The sequence below is a fragment of the Cricetulus griseus genome (assembly GCF_003668045.3).
Source record: "Cricetulus griseus strain 17A/GY chromosome 1 unlocalized genomic scaffold, alternate assembly CriGri-PICRH-1.0 chr1_1, whole genome shotgun sequence".
NCBI classification, from domain to species: Eukaryota; Metazoa; Chordata; class Mammalia; order Rodentia; family Cricetidae; genus Cricetulus; species Cricetulus griseus.
The window spans coordinates 116,675,776-116,698,955 of record NW_023276807.1 but is presented as its reverse complement, the minus strand read 5'-3'; the positions used below and the strand labels follow the sequence as shown (position 1 = coordinate 116,698,955).

At 36.1% G+C, this 23,180-nt stretch overlaps 1 protein-coding gene across 1 annotated transcript in view; it reads right to left on the bottom strand.

The window, feature by feature from the left end:
* The window catches only part of LOC100752994 (slit homolog 2 protein), a 318,933-nt gene that overhangs the window by 26,807 nt on the left and 268,946 nt on the right, over positions 1–23,180 (bottom strand). The window contains exons 25-28 of the mRNA XM_035453335.1: positions 21,048–21,172; positions 20,821–20,918; positions 19,479–19,618; positions 4,763–4,856 (exon numbers count right to left, since the gene is read on the bottom strand). Of these exons, the coding sequence (XP_035309226.1) occupies positions 4,763–4,856; positions 19,479–19,618; positions 20,821–20,918; positions 21,048–21,172 (457 nt within the window). The remainder of the gene's footprint in view (positions 1–4,762; positions 4,857–19,478; positions 19,619–20,820; positions 20,919–21,047; positions 21,173–23,180) is intronic.

Genomic DNA, 23,180 nt, shown 5'->3' with positions numbered 1-23,180 from the left:
TAGAAGCAGATACCCACAACTAATCCCTGAAGTGAACTGGAATCCAGTTGCAGAGAAGGACGAATGAAGAGAACAGGGGTCCAGACCAGTCTGGTGAAACCCACAGAAACAGCTGACCTGAACATCTGGGAACTCTTGCTCCCCAGACTGATAGCTGGAATACCAGCATGGGACTGATCCTGACCCCAGGAACATAGGTTTCTGTGAGGAAACCATGGAAATCTACGGGATCTCCTGTAGAAGTTCAGTACTTATCCCTAGCATAGGTGTGGAATTTGGGAGCCCATTCCATGTAGAGGAATACTCCCTGAGCCAAGACACATGGGGGTGGGCCTAGGGCCTATCCCAAAGGTACAATAGACTCTGATGACACCCTATGGAAGGCCTCACCATCCAGGGGGAGCATAAAGGATATGTGATAGAAAGGGTTTTAGTTGGGGTGGTGGTGGTAGGGGAGGACAGGTGAGAGAAAGGAACTGGGACTGTTATGTAAATCAATCCTCTTTCTAATTAAAAAAAAAGTTGGCAGTAGCACAGACACTGAGATCAACAATTAATAAATGGGATCTCCTGAAACTGAGAAGCTTCTGTAAGCCAAAGGACATAGTGAGCAAGACAAAACGACAGCCTACAGACTGGGAAAAGATATTTACCAACCCCACATCTGACAGAGGACTGATCTCCAAAATATACAAAGAACTCAAGAAGCTATTCTCCAAAACACCAAACAATCCAATTAAAAAATGGGGTACAGAACTAAATAGACAATTCTCATTAGAGGAATCTAAAATGGCTGAAAGACACATAAGAAAGTGTTCAACATCCTTAGCCATCAGGGAAATGCAAATCAAAACAACTCTGAAATACCATCTTACTCCTGTCAGAATGGCTAAAATCAAATACACCAATGACAGTTTATGCTGGAGAGGACTCGGAGAAAGAGGAACACCCCTCCACTGTTAGTGGGAGTGCCAGCTTGTACAGCCACTTTGCAAATCAGTATGGTGACTCCTCAAGAAAATGGGTATGAGTCTACCACAAGATCCAGCAATGCCACTCCTAGGCATATACCCAAAAGAAGCACATTAATGGAGCAGGGACATCTGTTCAACCATGTTCATAGCAGCATTATTTGTAATAGACAGAAACTGGAAGCAGCCTAGATGCCCCTCAACCAAAGAATGGATAGAGAAAATGTGGTACATTTACACAATGGAGTACTACTCAGCAGAAAAAACAATAGAATCTTGAAATTTGCAGGAAAATGGATGGAACTCCAAGAAACCATTCTGAGTGAAGTAACCCAATCACAAAAAGACAAACATGATATGTACTCACTCATATGTGGACTTGCTTTATGATACATAGTAGTGACCATGCTTTATCAGAGCGGTTTTTAATGATGTTGCTCAGAATGGTTTCCTTCCATATGATGATTGAGAAGCTAATTAAAAAAAATGGTGCCAGGTACCACAAGACTAACAGAACTGTGCTATTTTCTGGAATTTTGCTTTTTACTTTTTTTTTGTTTAATGGAATGTGCTGGATGTCTCTACAATTTTGTTCCAATGGACTGTAGAACCTGGAAAAGCTGTTGCTGCTATTGATGCATAACATACTGCTATTATTGATATATATATATATATGTATATATATACATATATATATATATATATATAATTTGATTTTTGGAAACTTCAGCTGTGCTGTCAACTTTGGAAAAATGTATCCCAGTTTACTGTGCTGAGTTGGCATTGTACAGAAATTAACATCCATATTGGTCTAGAAATGTTCAACTTAATTTTTTCCATTTGTACAGGGGTAATGCACTGTATTAAATATGTAAGGTCTTATCTATGTGGGTTTCATTACAAAAACTAATAATGTATTCTCTAAATAAAAAAAGTTGTAAAAAATAAAAATAAATAAATAAATAAATAAAACAAATGAGATAATAGTTTTGCTAAAAGAGCCATTCAGGTTGCATGCATGCCTTAGAAACAAAATGAGCTCCCTGTGTAAGCATGCTTGCACCAAAGGAAGCTGGTTGGTTTTAATACTAAATAACCATAACGTGAAGTAAGCAGCAAGTCTGAAACTAAATGGACCCTAAGTGGTCATACACATTCTCAAATAGATGGACAGGGTCCTGGAAGGGAACTTCCATCAGTGTTAATGTGGGCAGCACCACTGAAGTGCTGAGCATTAAAAAGAGAAGACACACTTTGAAATGCTCTGAATTATTTATCTGAGTAAAGAAATCAAAGTAAAACATAAGAGAACCACACATTTACCACAGTAACTGTCTAGGAGATATTTTATGTCTTCTTTTTTTTTCTAAACGCTATTTTTTAAGACCTTCAAAACTAGCATATATATCATGACTGATTATTCTGTCTTTCTCTTGTTTTAAAGCAGGGACATTTAAATAAGAATTTCCTAAATCTCCTATTACCAACATAGACCATCACATCTCTTCAATTCTACTATCTGATGAGGTGTGAGAGAGGATACACAGACTATAAAATATAGTGTTTACGACTCTAAATGTTAACTAAGAAAGATGTATTCTTCAAAATACTGCTTATGTCATATCACACTCTAAAAATATCACAAAACAATTCAGGAGATTTATGAAATGTATAATAAAGTATGAAAAGTAAAACCAGCTCTGTTAGCTTAGTAATAAGAAAATGAAATTGAAGTAACATTGCAACTTGCCCAAACAACATTTCTCAGTAAAGATTTTCTCTACTGGCTTCCCCTTGTTCAGTTTTCAAGAACATTTTCTTTCTGAAGCTGTACTTCCCACAGTGTGCAATTATTTATAAGATGGGAGTAATAGCACACACTCTGACTTAACCTGTTTTCAGCTCAACTACATACAGCTATAAAATGAGCTCATGAATTACTAGCTGCTGAAAGCACTGGGCTTTCAAATCAGTCCTTCCAGACTACAGCAATGCAGACTCTGGAGAGTATGCAACATAATTGCTAGTAACAGAAAATACTTGATTAAGAGTCAGCCCTTTGTTTAAGAAAGCTCTCCTCATTTAGAATTGTTTCTATTAAGTCTCACTAATAACTTGTATTAGAATTACACAAAGTCCTGTGAAATATGTTTATCAGATACAGTGTCCCAGGAAACCATCCCTGCTAATTCTCTGCAAAGTGGTGGTGCTTGCTCCACATAAGTGATGCAGTTTTGACCCAACTTCAACTGTGGGCAGATCAATGCCTTTGGGAGTTATAGAAATTTATATACAGAGTTTTGTAGAATAAAATGCAATGCACTATTGTGTATAAAATAAAAAAATAACAAGACTTTAGTTTTGGGCTAGAATTGTAAAATGAAATGCAATGGAAGATAGACTCATATCTTTACCTGTTCTGTCTCAGTAGTGAATATAATCAGTATGTGCCTCAACTATATCCATGTGTTCCAAATTGACTGATAATATTATCAAAAGAAAATTCTACAATTACTTAATTCAGTTTAACCTTTGAAGGTAGATAGTGCATAAACACAGGCTAGTGGAGTAGAAGATGTCTTTTCCACTTGTCTTATGTAAGCATGGCTTAATTCCTGAATATAGCTTTGTCATACTCCCCAAATACAGTCTACCCTCTATTCCAAGCTAACTGAAGTACTAATAAACTAGAAAACCTGTTAGTAGGAATATGGCTTCCATGAATCACATAACCACAAAGTATCAAGTCTAACCTCAGCTCTACCAGTAAGCTAACATGTGACTTTTGCACAGCTATCAGATGTCTCTAGGCTAATATTTTCTTAATTTTCAAATGAAGAATTTCTATTTTTGGTGGTGAGCTACACTTTAATAGCTAAGCCATATCTGCAGACAACTTGACATGCCATGGCTGGCTGATATAGATAGGAGGCCTTGCCCTTTTCTGAAGAGATAGAAGGATGGCTGGGTGGTTGCGGGGGTGTTGGTGGGCAGGACTGGGAAAAGAGCAGGGAGGGAAGGGAAAATGTGATCAGTCTGGGAAAAAATAATTAATAAAGAATTAAAATTACTTCAAAAATGAATTTAGTCTAGATGATGTGTAAGTTATTGCCAGCTCTTGAACTTCTGATAGATTATCAGTATATTTCAAGGTTGTAGCAAAGGTATCACCTAATTTGGAACGGAGCATTTCCAAAACACTTCTAAAGGAAAATGATTTTGATAAATTTTTAGTTCACTTGAAGGAGCCATTTACACAGTGTGAACAGGATGCCTTAGATTTCAAGAACAAGGTTAGTAATGGTCCTTATCAATAATTACAGAAAGGCAACAAACATAAGCCAGAAATGTCTGGAGTAACCTGGCCACAGTGTCATGGTGTTTTATCTAGTCTACAGAGTCAGTTGACTGTTGATCATAGACTTTTCAGTTACATCAAAACCAATTTCTCAATTTTAAAATAAGTTTACCAGGTGGAGGTAAGAAACTTAATTGGATTGGCCTTTAAATAAATGTAAGGAAGCAGATTCAAAGATTGTTCTGTTCCATAAAAGGCTTCCTAGACATTGTGGGAAACAAAAGTTTTCCCCATTTTATTTATTTTTTCAGGGTGCTAATAAAGGTCCATGGTACACAGGAATATTTGCAAAACTGTCATAACCAGTAGGGTATATGTGACCCATTTTTAATTTTTGGCAAAGTGTGAAGCTAAGTTGGTAGAAGAGACAGGTTGCTCAAAGAAAACCCCAAGCTCCCACCTCACTGTGAGCCCCAAGTAGCCCCAGACTTACGTGAATCCCTTTGGTGTCAGGATGCATTTGGAGTCATGCTGGCAGGGGTTCAGGTCCTGGGCACAGAAGTCCAGCTTTTCCTCACACAGCTCGCCTGCAATAGGGGAGTAGTATTACTTCTCCAAGGAAGGTGGGCAGGCTTCAAGCCAGCAGGCTGCATTACAGCTCATGGTTGAAAACGAAGCAAAATGGGGGAGCCACCCAAAATATGGGACCAGAAGTTCACAAACCTGTGTTCAATATTGGTTTTTCTGCTAAACAGGCTCTAGGCAATGCTAATAAAGTGGTGTGTTGTTTGTATGAGACCCTGTAGATATTATTGGACTAGGAAAAGGACATTTGAGCATTTAAAAATGTCCCTTCTTTAATTTTTACATTTAATCACATGTTATTGTTAAATTGAAGTATAAAATGTATACCCCCAAAAAAGAACACCAAAAAACTCTTCATTAGTAATTTACTCAAAGTGATCCGCGTCTATAACCAGAAACATATTTACCCCTGTCCCTGAAGTCTCCCTTACCAAACTTCTGGTTGGTATTAGAAGTATAACCAATGGTGACTGCTATCTTGACAAGATAATGGGATAGTAGGACATATTTTGACCTTAACATAAACTGTGATTTTTAAATGGAATATTTTGGTGTATGCTTCTTTTAGTTTTGTTTATTCTGTTTTTATTTGGAAAACAAATCTGAATATTCTCTAAGGTTTTTTAAATCTAGAGGAAAAGCATTTTGGTTCTCTATTACATGTCACTAAAAAGATTGATGAAATACTTATTAACCACTCCACTGTTATATAAAGAAAAAGAAAGTAAATGAGAGAGAGAAAGGGAGAGAGAGAGAGAAAGTACACTTTCTCCAGGACTTTAAAATTGATTAAGAAGCATAATTTTTATATGTTAATGAAGAGTGAGAATATAACTATGTGGGTCCTAAACACTCTCTAATAATTTTATCAGTGAATAAACTATGAACATAAACATGCAGATAGTAGGTATTCTATATCGGACCGTATTTTTGATAGTCTACAAGGAAACTTCTTCCAATGATTTATGCTGTTGCTATTTCAAATACATTCAGGTATAATTTTCAACAGAAAGATTCTCTAATCCTGGTGGAAGACTAGAAAGGCAATATTTTTAAAGCTTTTTTTATCACGCTCTACTTTATTTATAAATTAGCTTTTCAAACTACTTGATCCACATATGCAGCTGCTCACTTGCTTCAAGAATGTTACTTTGTTAGTGTGTGAGTTTAGGAGCTGCAAGGCAGCCTTCTGTTGTATGACTCTCCTTTGACACAGCATACTACTCATTGACATAAAGGCCTGCCAACTAAATGAGGGTAATTTATTTATACTTCAAAGATCTTTTTATGAAGCAAGTATAAGAATGCACTCATCTGTTATTATCATACTCTATCTTTCCATATTCTTAAAATGAGCTTCTTGTACTACAAGTCTCATTCATTTTTTTCCTAGGAGGATTTTTCCTTGTCTTTAAACCTGTGACAGAAAAGTTTAACCATACAGATATATGGTAAGGAACTTTTGAAACAGTTTATTTAATGTTTGTAATTTCAAGTACTGCTACTCTAAGAGACGCTGATGGAATTGATTCATCATATTCAACACCAGGGATGTGAAAATCACCTGGGGGTACAGGGTGTTTATGTCAAGGAGTCTGTAAAATAAGATAATGGAGACCATTTGAGATAAATAAAATCATTAAATCTATGTACTTTTTACTGTAGCCCAAAATATGAAGTTGCATTACAAATAATAAGGAAAGGCAAGGGGTTCCTTCTTCATTCAATTTAACCCTGGCTCAGCTACTGAATCAACCATAGTTCATCAAGACTGTGGAGTATGTGACAGATGCCTAGACTACTAAGATAAAGTGAGCAGCTCTGTCTTCTGGTGGTTTCCAATGTAAACACAGAGAAGAATCTCAGCTAGGAATAGAACACACAGACTGGCTTTTACCTGTAAGTGAAAATATACAAAACAAAGAATTGACCTTCCCTTCTTACTGAGAAATTTCTCCCTAGATTCCATTCTGTCCAAGACAGAATATCCCAAAGACAACACATCACGTAATACATGTCCTAGTCCTAAATTGAGGTATTATTATTTTTTTGTGATAAAGTCATGCCTCATTCTTTGATCAGGTTCTCTGGGTATGTCTGAAAAAATTTGGGTTGGAAATGAACAAAATCTATATCATACGGCATGAGCTGTGAAGGAGCATGGGAAGAATGGTACCTAAGAGAGTATGATTCCAACAAGTCCTACCAATGATAAATAGCTGTAAGTCATCCATTACTAAGCCCTCATGAAAATATTTTCCTGTATATTTTGATGCAGTGGTAATGTGACGATTCATCCTGACTTGCTCAGGATAGTCCTGTTTTGATCTGCTGTTTTAGGATAATTACTGACTATGGCTGTTGTATACTTGCATGGATGCTCTGGTTTGTATGAAAAAAAAATGTGATGATCACTTCCTAGTGGAATGGTAAAAACTGGATCATCAGAACTTACAAGGCCTGATTTCAACTGAAAAAAGACCCAGCAGAAGATGATCCTGGGAAGAATCTACTCTCATTGGTGAAAACAACAAAAGTTTTTTGTTTTCCTTCTGCAACTACATGCAATATAAAAGAATTGTATATTTGAAATGAATGAGTTTCATTTTCTGGGCTTCTCTTCTTCATTGATAACGGAGGTTTTAGAACTGAAGATATAAAGTTCAACTTGTCTCTAAAATAGCCTTTTTATGAAAGAAAAATTCATCTAAAGAGATGGATAATGCAGATAGGAAAGTGACAGAGAGAACTATACTCAGCTAGACAATTCAACATTATTTCATTCAGTGGGAAAAAGAAATGTCAGCATGAGCCCAGAGCCCCTGCAGTATAAAGAAAGCAAAGATGGAAGCCTCAATGCACACTGAAGGCTCTTCTGGGAAATAGAACCTGGTGTGGGCCTTAACTCCTGCTTTATTTTAGATATATGTGCTTAACTGATATTACTATTATTTTAAATACAATGGAGCTCTTATGTTTATCATCCTTCTTAATTCCCTTCTCACATCATATCTTTTTATTTAAATTTCTTACTGCAACTTAATGAAGTATTTTTTAATATTTGGTTTTTTGCCATTTTTTTGTAATAATTCTTTAACAAACGTGTATTTCAACACCACTCCATTTTTGTTAAAGGAACTTTTACTTAATTAAATTAACATTTACCTCAAAGTCTTTACTTTTTATAGAATTTTTAATGTTACCATCATCCTAGTAAGGATTTAATATCAGATTTGCCCTTTGCAAAGAAAAGTAGACTGTTGCCGCTAGATTTCTCCAAAGACATGTTAGCATCAAAATGAAGCTGCCAAGATACATAACCTGACCAGCTTTCTTCCTCTACTTAAAAATGTTTTCTTTCATATTTGAGATTACAATATGATAACACCACTCCCCATTTCCCCTTCCCCTTTCTCCTTCCAAACTCTCCCATATACCCCTGCTTGCTAGCTTTGGAATCCATGGACTCTTTTTTCATTAAGTATTGTTATAAGCATATATGTATATGCATATACATGTATATTTCTAACCATATGCTCAGTCTATATAATTGTTATGTGTATGTTTGTTTTCAAGGGTGAACATTGGTAATGGATAACCACATGGTGTTCTCTTCCTTGGGGAAGATTATTTCTACCACTCTCAGCATTCCTTGCTTTCCTGAAGTACTTTTAATGTGAGATCTCCTGGGTTTTCCTCCTTCAGTTTGGCATGTATATTGCCATTGTCTTTGTTCTCACATTTAAGCAGTCATGTTGGTGAGACTTGGTGAATTTAGCTTCTGTCATTAATAGGAGACAATATCACCTCAAACTCCCTGACCCTCTGGTCCTTATTTCTGCCTTTTATTCTAAAATGTTCCCCAAGCCTTAGGTGTGGGTGTGTTTTATAGATTTATACACTGGGAATGGTTTCCACAGCTTTGAATTTAGATTGGTTGTGGTTTTTTTTGTAATGGTCTCCATCTGTTCAGAAGAGAAGTTTGCTTGATGAGGGTTGAGGACTACACTTGTCTGTGTCAGCACATGTTTTTAAAAGCCAAGCATGTATCAGACCCTGTGAACATGTTTGGGGTATAATGATGATGACAATGAAAAGTTTCTCTCATTTTATGGAATTTGTCCAGAGGGTGTAGGGAAAGAGAAACATTAATCCATTATATCACAACCACATTTAACAATGTCTCTGACTTGAATGCTGAGAAAGAAAGGTTCCTGGTGCTCTCAAAGATGCTATGGGTAAGAACAGATTGGGTTTTCTGAACAAGAGGATTTAGAGGTGTCAAGTGATGGATAGAGATGATGTAGGAGGCTTCTTGTAGAAAGGTAGAGAGTGAAGTGACCTAGGGATAGTAGCATTCCAGGGTAGTCAGCAATGGGCCCAGTGTTTTCTTATATAGCTACCTAAGAAGAAGTAAAGCAAAGGGAAAAAAAAACATTTCAAAAGGTATGGGGAAGACAATGGACTGCTTTCTATCCACAAAATTATTTGGTCATTTCTGGATTAGAATCAGTATTTATGGAGATTTTCACCTGAAATTCACTGTTTCAACTATTAATTTATCTTTACACAAATTGGAGGAATACAGAAGGGTACTTAACTAATAAATGAGTGAGAGTCTACCCAAATTTTCTGATACACCAAACTGTGAATTCCAGTTAGGAATGTCTATAACAAAAGACAAATAAAAGACTATTCCATGGTGTTTATGGGCACTTAGCTGGTACTTTCTACTATGATTAACTTTTGCTAAATCAACTAGATCAATTTCTCCATTTGCTTAAAGATATTTGATCTGTGAGTCCATTCTGACAATTGTGGATGCATGAATGCATGGGAGGATATGAGAGAATGACAATGCAAGCTATTCTTAAATCTGATCAAAGCAGATTTTCTGACTGTGCTAGGGAGTATCATTAATATTGATATGAGGAACAGGGATCACAGGGCAGAGATCTGAATAACTGAATCAGAATTCTAGCGTTAAACTTAATCAGTTCTGACATTTTAAATACAATTGTGACAAGGGAGGAAGTCTGGCTGAATTCCTGAAATAATTCCCAGGATACATACTTCTACAATGTAAAACATCACTTTTCAAAAAGTTTGTGCTTTTGGATTTGTGTAAGAAAAGCCTGGATAGATGGCATTAATTTTGTCATATCTGCATTAGCCCTGCAAGTGAAGGTGTTGAAATAAGCAACCCACCTGATAAAGTACATGGAATTTTATTCTTTAAAATATACCATGTGAGGGCAAGGGGTTCCTTTTTGTACTGCTTTGGAAATATCCATTCCTATCAATCATGTACTCAGCAGAAGAAGAAATGTGAAAGGTTAGTACGGGATTACTTGCTTCTTGTGGGAAAATGCTTTTTAAATGTTAACGAAGGCATAGAAGGCACAGGTGACCTAAAGGAGCAACAGCATAAAACAGCTGGAGACTGTGTTCTGAGGCACATGTACCTTGAATATTATCCTAGGTCGGCCATCTGCTGCCTCTTAGACAATTTTACAATTTCCTTTGTAGAAAAATAATTATGACTGAACAAAATCAAGGAGATGAACTCAGGAACAGAGGGACGGTACATATTAGCCCACAAATGGCATGTTTGAGAATGGTTATGATGAACAGGCCTCATTGTTTCTTTTCATCGAATTTTAAAACTAAAAAGAGAATCTCATATAAGCTGTAGGTGTCCCATTTGTTTTTACTTGAGGAAAGCAGAGTCAGCCTTGAGATCCCTGGGCGGCTGTTCCAGTAACCACTGTTTATACTCAATCCCCATATATAAAATGGGATTATTTTATTATTTTTAAAGTGTGTGTGTGTGTGTCTGTCTGTGTGTGTGTGTGTGTGTGTGTGTGTGTGTCTGTGTGTGTGTGCGTGCACGCACATGTATGCCTGCATTCATGTTCACGTGTGCACTTGAGCACATCTGTATGTTTTGTGGATAAGAGTGCAGTGTTTAGGAGTCCAAAAGTGGTTAGGGGGATAGGTTGGAACTTTAGTTCAGTGGTAAAGCTTTTGCCTAGCAAGCATAAGGCCCTGGGTTCAGTCTAGATCAAAAGAAAGAGAAAGAGAGAAAGAGGGGAAGAAAGGAAGGAAGGAAGGAAGGAAGGAAGGAAGGAAGGAAGGAAGGAAGGAAGGAAGAGAGGGCATTGGCTTTCTTGGAGCTGGAGTTCAGCTGGTTGTGACCCACATGATGTGAGTGATGGGAACTAAACCCAGGTCTTCTTTAAGTGCAGCCAGTGCTTTTGATCACTGTGTCACATCCCCAGCTCTTTGTCTCATACACTTTAAACCAGCTCCAGATTATGCAATCTGCCTAACACAATGTAAAAGCAAATGGTTGTTATGTTATAGAGTATAAGAACAAGAAAATAGCATTTTCTGATATATTCCTGACCCATGGGTGGTTGAATGTACAGATGAGCAATCTGTAGATATGAGGGATAAACTTTATTTATGGTTTCTTCTTATTCATTGATCTAAGTTAGTTCTATGTTATATACTGTATTAAAATTTTCAGTTTTAGGCACCAAAGTATATTAGTGAAGTCAAATAAATTTCAAGTCTCCTGTGTAAATATTTTGTATGCTTACTAGTGATAAGAGCAATGACTGACCTAACTTCTGTCAGTAAGTGAGGAGTGATTTATGAACAGTAGGTTCCTGGGGATTCTCTTCAACAAATCCACTGCTTTTGGGGGTCCACCATTCTGAAACTTGTTTTCTCAATTAGAAATAACTATTTGACCTTCATGATGTGACTATGAACTATCCAGATGGCCCTCATTATCTAAAGTTAATAAAGTTCAGTCATTAGTATAGGAGTACAGGGGAGTGGTGTAGAGGGCTGTGACATCTTGAAGATACATGAGCTACTGACAGCTGTTCTTTCTCTGAAATGTGCACCAAATGTGGTTTGCGCATGATGGGGGTCATGCTACAGGCAAACTGCCTGATATAAAGTGAATCACAATTCAGTATAGAAAAGATTGAGAGGATGTGCTACACTACCAGGCTCTAGATGCTTCGTAGGCTGAGAAAGAGAATTGTGTGTGTGTGTGTGTGTGTGTGTGTGTGTGTGTGTGTGTGTGTGTGTGTGTGTGTGATTTTTTGCTTTCTAAATGAAAGTATAAACAGTTGTTCAATCATATTTGATTCCCACACAGTGTGATCAGTCTTCACAGTGACAAAGTCTATCTCTAGTAACATCTCTATATGTAGTTGTGAATGTACATGAAATATGAGAAACAATGGCTTTGCAACAGCAATGCCTGTGACCTGATTTGAACCTTTAGCTGAAAACCACAGCTAGGACTGGCTGGGTGAACCTGGAAATGCTTGGTGGGTTTTGTATCACTTTCAATATTTAGCACTGTGTCCAGCTTTGGATATTTTCTCAGCAAACATTTTATGCACTTTTAGATGGCAAACCTTCCCTCTCCAAATAAACAAATCTAAAAAGGGGTGTTTTTTAAAATACTTCTTCCATAGATCTCTATGGAGGAAGAATTTAGCCAATTTCAACAGCTACTGCAAGTACAAAAAAATATATTCCCTTTGCCAAGTAAATAAATCCAAATCAGATGGAATAAGACTGGTTAAGTCAAAGTGTTGTTCTAGAATCTGTGGGCACTGCCTGTGAACTAAGAGAGCAAACAGTTCTTCTAAAATGTTTTATGAGTTTCAAATGCAGTTAAGAGAGCTCTGCAAGGTTGGGAGATGAATAGAAACCACACAACTTTGCCAAAGCACTTTCTCCAGTTAAAGTGGTTAAAGGACACTACAGCATTAGTCTTTCCTTATTGGAAGACCTCAGCTATTTCCATAGTAATATTGACCAGGAAATGCAGACCTTGAATATCTTGATGCAGAAGAACCAATGGTACTTCCCTCTTCCTAAGAGATTGTAAATACTTAAAATGATCCACATAGCCTAAAAATACTGCAAGAGCTCTTCAGCTTTCAGTATGTCCTTGTCTAACACATTCAGTATGTCCTTTTGTAGGTGTCAATACATGCAAGGGCTAAAATAAATGACCACCTAGTCCTAAATACAGTGTTTGTACTTACAATGAGCATAAAAAGTAGAAACTTAAAAATAAAATAAATGTAGTGAAATAATACCGAAAGATCTATTTTATGTGCACATTTCCCAGGTAGAATTATCTACTAAATCCCAATTCTACTGCCTGAAGGACATGGCATCAGACAACCTAAATAATGTAAAAACTGTCAAAGCAGGCTGGTCACCAACATTTCAGAACTATGAAAATTTCTTGTCACAATGTTTTCCTATAGCCTGTTTGCTGGGTTGTTATTCTCAAACATTTGCCTGAAGGAGAACAGGAGTCATTATTTCTGTGTTACAGTAGAAAATAAGTGAACCAGAGAATCCTTAGATTTTATAGGTGTTTGTTCCATGATACAAAGTCTAAAGACTAGGCATTCAATCCCCAATACCAACTATCAATTATCCTGGGGTAAAGTGTAACCTTGTTTTCTGAATTATTGTTTAGGCACTGCTTAGGTACTTTCTTTAATTTGCATTTAATAAAATATATTGCCTTCATGCATTTGAGTTTTGGGACCATAATTAATTGTTTCAAAGGTCCATAAGGATGATGTGTCTAGCAATCAGATGAAACAGCAAGAAAAGCTTGTTTTGTATAAACAATTAGCAATATTGTCTGATGTGAAAAGTAGCCAAGATTGGAAGTAGGTTCAAGTGGGACAGGTTCTAGCAAAAGGTGTGTAGATTACACTGGATGCAGTAGGTTCAAGTAGACACCATATTTACATAGTGCATGTTCTTGAGTATGTAGACACTGTATCATAAAGTATCATTTATTTACAACAATAGCCAGCATTTTACTGTATGTATCTGTAGACTTAACAATTACTGCCATTTCATCCACCTACAAAGGCTTGCTTTTAAAAGAAAATTAAATCAGCAGCAAATTCTTTGCCCTAACAACGTTTTATAAATGTAAGTGCAAAATATAGTCAACACACGAAACCACATGATGATTTGAAGCAATGCTGCACTGACAAACTTTTTATGGAGAATGTATAAACATCAGTAATTGAGAATATATATTCCTGTGACAGAATAATTTATGGTGTGATTTGGAGATAGAGTTGGCTTTAGGCAGATCATCAATAGTTTTTGTACTTAGAAAATGGAAAGATGACACTAAACCAAGGAAGTACTGGATACATTAGCAGATGCATAGCAAGGCTTATTTTTAGTCTAACAGTTGAAACAATTTTTTATGTTTTCTAACTTCACTCTGCATAAAATATGACTAAGTGAGCAAACACAGTAATCACCTGAACACAGTAACAGAAAAGGAAGTGGTCAACAACAGATGAGAAGGAGGTACTCCATATCTCTACATCATCCTTATAATCCTGCAAGTGCTTCCTGTACACCAGGACCCATCAAGACTAGCATGCTTGGGACCTGGAGTCTTTTACACATATGAATGACTAAGGAGCAATGGAATTAACAAGACTGCTTGGTCTTTAAGACACATGTTCATGAAGATGCCGAGAAATGCTTTCAACATGGCTAGTGATCTACCAACTGTATGCTCCCTTTTCAGTTCTGGGTGTGTTTGGGAGACCAGTGACTACTCTGATGTTGGTGACTATGCACAAAACTTTCTAATGTCTTAAGAAAACTACTTAGAACTTACTCAATTCAATAACATCAATTTGACAGTTTCATCATTAAACCAGTCTCTTGGGCTTTGTAATATTGATTTGTTAAGATATTTCATCTATAATTCAGTGTTTATGCATATACGTGTATAGAAAATATATATTGTCACCACATTATTTACATCTGTATTAGAAACATATATATACAAATATATGTACATATATATATATAATTTATTTTTATTTTTACACTTACTTTTTTGTAGTGCTGGGTTTGAAATCAGGGTCTTTTACATGCTAGGCAAGCCCCTTATTATTGACATGTAACCCCATTCATATAGTATAAAATGTTTCAATTACTACATACGTTTTCAGATTTTTCAACATACATAATAGTAAAACTATGGACTTAAAGTTATGAGAAAGACTTCATTACTTTAAATTTTTTTACTACATAGAGTATATATACTGGGCTAAAGACCTATGTTTTAATTATATGAATAATATATTCTCATGATATCTTTAAAAGTGTAAAGTATATAGAAAAGTAGGAAATAGAAAATAAGATCTAATTTTTAGACAATTTTTCCTACTCAGGGTAAGTGAGAAAACTAGGAATTAAGTGCATTTCAAGGAACCATTTTATAGTGTTTCATGCAGCTATACATATATCAAGGATCTCTTGGAACAATTTGATATATAGCTTTCTGACTTCACCTCTTGTCAGCAATCTTTACCCAGCACACCCAGTAAAATCTAGTAGCTTTAAAAGACAGAGAAGACTAAAGAGAAAACCATAATAGACTTAAAAAGAGCAACTAACCTTTTTCCACCTCATTCAGATTAGCAGCTGGCAGCGACAAAGACAGAAGAGACAAAAGACATTTTACATTGCAATGCAACAGTAGCACACAGGAAGCCAAGGCGCAGCATTAACAACAGAGAAGCTAGGGTGGGAGAGCAAACTGAAACCAGGCTTAGACTTCTTACCTACAGCTGGCCAAACATAAAAACATGGAGAAGAATAGGGCAAAAGTAAAGGCCATCACAGAGAGCTATAGATTGGCATCTAAATTAGGTGATTAACACCTGCAGCTTTACAGTAGTAGATGTGAGGTGAACATTTGTGTAGGGACCCAGAGACAAAATTCAAAAGTTAAAAGTTCTTTGTATTTTCCATAAGACAGACTCTGAGAATATACATGCCCAGTTAATATGGAACCTATGTGACCCTGTGAGAGTAGGATTATTGAAGACACATATTGCTGACAAAATAGATTGAGAATTAGGACAATAGGAAACATCCCTTAACCCAATATTTACTATTGCAAAACTTTATTTTTCCCAAATCAGCTATAAATCTAACACTATCTAAGAAAAGTTTTCCAGGACTTCAATACTGTGGGCATACCATATTCAGAAATTTCAGCTTATACATTATGAGTTAATCTAACTTCAGAATGCCTTACAAACTGTCCTACAAAAAAATGTTTCGTTTTTTTGAAACATATACAGTAATAACTATGGAAAAAATAAACAAATCAAGTCCCCAAATCTATGAAGCTAAATTAAATATACAGAATTATGGGTAAACAATTTAATCTCTCCAAATCCTTATTTTCCCCATACTGATTTTAATATAGAATCACAGGGAACTATGTTTTCAAAAATTAAACTTTTCTGAATAATACTAGCATTAAGGTGTCTTCCAGCTAGGCTAGGAGAGTAGAAAAGTGGGCCTAATATGTAGACAATAATACACGTGACTCTTAAAGTGGGGAGGGTCCAGTGAAATTTAGATAACAGAAAAACACTATTGACCCATACAGTTTATGTTATCAATCTTTTAGCAAGGGAGGGCAGGGAATAATTCATTAACTACATGTTGTGATGTTTAGTTACTCTGCCTCTATACAGGCTGTCTGTCATGTCCTGATTTCCATGTCAGATTCTTTCCAGGTTTCTGGATTTTCTCCACTGACAAGTGTTCATTTTGACCTAGACGTTAAATGCAAGCATTGTCAGCCACGGAGATTTACAAGCTTTTCTGGTGAAGCCTTATTTGCTGCTATTAAATAAAATTCATCTTTTCACTGTATGGCTTTGAGATACAGGGTAAGAGAAAAAAAACTCAAAGGAGGGGCAATTGGCAACATTATTATATTCTGTGAGTATAGAAGGGTTTCTGTTCACATAACTCACACTTACTAATCAGATTCCATCTTAAATATAAAACAATAAAGTCACATAATAAGGAAATCCCTCTATAACTGCAGATATGTGTTAAATAGGACACAGAATTCAAGATTCTGACTTATGCTTTACTGTAAACAAAGGCCACCTATATGCCACCAATCTCAGAATCTGAAAATGGTTGTTTGACATTTTGTAAATGCACTCACTTCAGATGTTCACAAAACTACACAGTTAAGAGATGAGTTACAAGTTCATCCCATTTAGATATCTTCTCTTTTGCCAAGTTGTCAAATCTTTCATGACCCAAGGGACTCAGTCCAATGGAATAGAGCTAGGATCTCTGCTCTATGTCATGCACAGTCACCAGTTCAATATTTGTCTTGACCCTTTGTCCAAATTATTTATTTATTTATTTTTTGGTTTTTCGAGACAGGGTTTCTTTGTGGCTTTGGAGGCTGTCCTGGTACTAGCTCTTGTAGACCAGGCTGGTCTCGAACTTACAAGAGATTCACCTGCCTCTGCCTCGCGAGTGCTGGGATTAAAGACATGTGCCACCAACACCCGGCACCTTTGTCCAAATTAAAGCAAAGCAATATTTGTAATAGCTACAAGTAAAAGGAACAATGCTGTCTTTGTCTAGGTTCATTTTCAGAGCCAAATGGTGGGGGTCCTTCATAGCAGCTTCTATGAATGCTACATTTTGGCAAAGAATTGGTTTGTCTAAGCTTTGAATTATTGTGATAGAGTGCAAAGAATGAAATCTGACATAGTTGGAGAGGGGACATTGCATCACACTTCTCAGAGGAGGATACACAGAAATGAATTCTTTAGGAGGGCTCACAAGCGCTTGTGAACTGAAGCAGGTCAGGTAAGAGAAACACTCAAAAATTGGTGAGAATCAGAATAAGAATGAGGAATTTGAACACCAGTGCAGCAGGACCTGCTCCCAACTAACTTGCATGTGTTTACATCTTATGCAAATCATCATAGACAGACATATAAGGACCTTAGTACACATGTGATCTCAAGCCTCAGTTACACCAGAAAGAAAATGTTTATAAGTTCCTGGTTTCTGTGCTCAGTACTACATAGAGAGCTTTACTAATCTCATAAAGCTTGGGAGTCCATTTCTCTGGTGAAATCAAATAGAGTGGGTTTATAGGAGTTCCAAAAATAAGTGGGTTCCTAAGCCTTTGCTATGAGCTGAACAATGATGGAGATATAAAGCAGCCTTATTCTAGTTATGACAAAGAAACAGATTCTTGTTTAACACAGAACTTCCTAAACACAAAAAAATAGCCGATCAAATAGATTTCAGATGCTCAGGCTATGTATAACGGATTTAAATCTATGGTCATCAGCTAATGGAAGATATCTGATACATGATACTGTGATATACATGGGTGGGGCAAACCTGTGTAACAAGTAAAGTTTGTCTGGAATACAATTGCTACACTTTGTTAATGCAAAACAGTAAAGAGTGATCAAATTCTGTCTCCTGGTATTATAGCTTCACATGTATGTAAGTATGTATGTATGTATGTATCCAATTTTCTATTTTTATCTATCATTTATCTACCTATCTATGTATCTAGGTCTATCTGGCTGTCATCATGTATCTATCTATCTATCTATCTATCTATCTATCTATCTATCTATCTATCATCTATATAACTATTCAGCTGTCTACATTCAGTGCTTTATTGGTGTGACTCCATGGAAAGGGCAACTTTAGAATCATCTAAGCACATCTAAGTTGTTAAAACTGAACCTCATTACACTATGTTGCATTTTCCCATAATAAAGATATTTAGTATAATGTAAATTTTTGTATTTTCCATAGCAAGAAATTTCAAAGATTATTCCTTCTAAACTCTAGGAAAGTTAATTAAAACGATACTGTTGTCTTTGATGCTTAGAAATATTAATCTTAGCTACCTAGATAATTATTTCACTATTTGAAATTATTAACTTTGAACTATTACATGAAAATAAATGCAACAAATGAAAACACCAAGTAAAATTAAAATGGTAGCTCCTGAAACAATGACAGAGTCTACTTCTGTTTTTTTTTTTATTATTTAGAAACAATACAGCTGATCATGGCATTTCTTATGCATAGCCACACAAACACACAGAATGGTATTCCTTAAAAATAGACAAGGCAGAGATTTGGTGCTGACTTTATAGAAAATTGGTCTAAATTGAGAATAAAGTTTAGCAAATTTATCAGGTTTATTAACCAGAGACTAAGTGTTGGTGAGAAAGCGATAGTCTCCTAAGATTTTTCAAAGAGCTCGTTTTCCTGATGGAGAACCTACTGAAGGACAGAGCTTACTGGAGGTAAATTTTCACTAATGAAGGGCTAGTATGAATATTATTAACTTCAAATGCTGAATAATACTTTAATTATGTTAATAAATACATAAAAATATATATGGGCAAAATAGCCCATACAGGGAAAGTGGTTTGAATGGGAATGTCCTTCAATCATGGGTTCAAAAGTTTCAGCATTGATGGCATCCTCTTTATTTCCTCCTAGAGATCATAATCTTATAAGGTGGGTACTTGGATAGAATTGAGCTTGCTGCATCTTTTATTTGGTGGGATGAAATGCTTTCTATGTATTTCTATTATTGCAATTAAATTTCCCAGTTATTGGCTAATAAGGGCTTGGTAAATAAATATAGTAGTGTGATGATGCTTTCAAATTGATACACTGATTGATGACATAACATTTCCTATTCTTCATACCTGTGTATTCTGGTGGGCAAAGGCATGTGTAGTTGTTAATTCCATCAACACATGTAGAATTGTTTTCACAGTCATTATCTTCACAATCATCAATATTGACTTCACAGTTTTCTCCTTCAAACCCATCAGCACAACTACACCTAAGCATCAGGGGAGAAAGACAAGAAACTTTTTGGGTGTGTTTTAAGACCTTGTGGTCAAAATATTTTTAAAAGGCATAAATATACACAGTAATTACAAAGCTTTTAATAAATGAAATTGATTTTTAAAAGGCTATGAAATTATATACTATAAAGGACTAGATAACAAACCAAAAAACATTTATAAAGGAAACTTATGAGTGCTGAAAAATGGCAAATGGCTCCATCATCTAAAAAGTCAATAAATCCCAATACATTTTCAAGTCCAAAGGACAAGCAAAATTTCCTCCACTGTCCTAGATATGCTTATTCCCAAACTGGACATAACTCATGCTCATTGTTTAGAAATAAAAAGAACTGGTCCTAATATTTTAACTAATTTTTATCATTTGAGAATTTCATACATGGGTACAATATGTTTTTGTTGAATGCATCCCCTTTGACTCCTATTAAATTCCTCCTTTCTTATCCCCTCATGTTTCCTGTCCAACTTCATGTACTTTCTCTTACATTGAAAATCCACAGAATTCACTTAATGCTGTGTACTAAAACATGGGTCGCCTTTCAAGGGCTACAACCTTGAAGGAAACTGACTCTCAATCTACCAGCAGCCATCAATAGCCAATAGTGCTTCAGCTATGGGTGGACTTTATGATCCTCTTCACATTCATACTGGGATTTTGCTTGATCTGATTACTCACAGATACAGTGTTCAGTGGTTTGGAGCACATATTGCTCCTCCACATGACTCAAGTTTTTTTTTTTTTTTTTTCCAGCACCCACATCAGGCATTTATAGGCAATTTCCAACTATGAGAAAAACAGACACTTCTGCCTGTGTTTAGCAATTGCATTCAGATACACACACACACACACACACACACACACACACACACACACACACACACACACACAAACCCCACACATTCACATGATTAGCATTAAAAGTGTGAATCTATTTTTTAAAATTGTGTCATCTGTAATTCTATGTGCAATGTCCTTGATGGTTTACAACTATAAATAAATGTAAGAATTACTTTTTGCACTATAAAATTTGAACATTTTCTAAGTTAATACATGTGATCTGTGCACTAACATTCTTCTTGAAACAATGGCTTCTTATTTGAAAAGGATTGTGCATATGTCTTTAGTTACTTTTATTACAGTACTTCAGACAAAGGAGATTGTTGCCAGGCTACTAACCAGAATCCATCACTCTCTCCTTCTTTTAAATGACAAGTTCCTCCATGTTTACATGGGCTACTGATACAGGCGTGGATGGGAACATCACAGTCTTGCCCCTTGAGAAGAAATGCACATGTTAAGTTAGGTACAAATAAAACAAGCTAAATTTTAGAACACAGAGAAAGAGTAGTAGAAAGAAGATATACAATGGGAAGTGATGTCTCCCAACTATAATTTCTACTTACCTTGAAACCATATGGACAGGTGCATCGATAAAAATCAACCGGGTCATTGTTACAGGTGCCATCATTTTTACATGGATTTGATAAACAGGGGTTACACTTGGCTTGAATATTAATATCCACAGGACCTACAAATTAATAGTCAAATATGAGAAAGAAATGCATTCTTTTTGTCATCACCTAAATGCATTTATATTCTTTAATAGAGCAGTAAGATTTGTGTAAAGTTATTTGTCACTCAACTTTACAAGATTCTCTTCTATGATGGTACCAGAAATCAGTATCATTACATCATGCCCAGGAATGCCAAAGGAGGCCTTCTAACTGTGAGGAATATGAGACTTCTGAGTAAAAAGAAGATTCTGGGCTCACACCTTAGGTAGTTAGAGGCTGGAATAAATGATACCACTGTCATGATATGAAACCTTTTATACACTTAATAGTAATTCTCAACACTCTCCATAGCAATGACCTATATCTCCACCTCAGCCAGCTTAATAGAAATGCATAGCACATAACTCCGGTGCTATTTTACGTACACGGCAATACCTAGAAAATGTAGTCTCTTTTATATTCTCCTTTGTATTCACTTGAGTCATTTAGTTCATTAGTACAAGACATGGCAGGTGATATTTTCAGTTTGCCTTCTCTAGCAATAAAATACTGCTGAAACGAGCCTATCAGTCTCACATTTTGTAGCACAGTTACAAAATCTTGTGATCTGTCAATGGTCTGATTAACACAGATCAGCCTCAGAAAGTTACTACTCTTCACACTAGCTGACCTGTGGCCCAAAATGTGAAAATTAAAATGTTCTCTATAAAGTCATGTTCGATTGATGCTAACTTCTGTATGGTTAGTGAGAGCCCCTTAGTTTCCCTTTTGCAACTGCACTGGACTGGGACAATGTCAAACGAAGGTCTTTATACAAAAAGTAGAAATACTTTGTAATATGAAAAGCCATCACACTTTTACCAGTAGTAATCTCTGCATGGGTCTTTACATTCATTGGAGCAAGCAGTGGCTGATTCAATTCCACATTTAATTGCATACAATTTCTAGCACAATCACTAGGATATTTGCTTTTGGGATATTTGCATAGCATCCCCAAACTATTATAAACCTATCAACTTGGTAACCTTCTCAGGTTAAGTTCACTCAGCATCTATCTTTTATTTGATTCTGATCTGTAATTCATTTTCTGTCCAGTGTACTCTCTCAGTATCTTCTCCCAGTGTTCTCTAATTCAAGAGGAATAATAGCTTTATCCTGTCTCAGGGTAACTACAGAGACTATTATAGTGACTATGAATAATATAGGTAGAGATAAAAGGGTAATTATTAATTAGATTAATAATAGCCAGCTAATGATTTCATGTTTTTAGAAAGACAAGTGTGATTTGTGTATCTGTTGTGGACCATGAATAATAGAAATAACAGAGCAAAGGTAAGAAGCAGTGATCTCTCTCTCTCTCTCTCTCTCTCTTCCTCTCTCTCTCTTTCTCTCTCTCTCTCTCCCTCTCTCCTCGGAAGATAACTATATCCTTTACTTTCTCCTGTTTGAAGCTAACTGATTACAAGGGATGTTTCCTGTCCACCAATTAGCCTCCATGAGATATGTACCACTGAGAAAGAAAGACACCTCACCTCATGGAGACAGGTATTTACTACTGTCAGTGAAAAGAAGGAGGTGAGTGTATGCTATCTGGTTTGATTTAAGATTAAATTTGACCTAAGAAAGCACTGAGGTATTAGCTATATGTGTAGAGATGTGTTTAACTAAATAATTCAAAGTAAAAGTGAGATGAAAGTGTGGTTAGCACTCCATCTCTGTTACTTGCTTTAATAGAGGGACTGCTGAATGTCAAATCCATTGAAGTCTGAAGGTAAACCCATTTGTATGACTTCAAGCATTAGCTATGAATCTCACCCCTGTGTTGCCACTCTTGAGAATTATATCTCACTTTGGTTTACTACCAAAATATCTAGACAAAAGTTCTAACTATATCACAGAATCTGCCTTCACTCTCTGATTCTTTGGAAACCCTAGTCCAATAACAAACTCCTGTCCAAAGTACATGAAAGACAACTCCAGAAGTACATGGTGGATTCTTGATACCAGGCCACTGGACTGAAA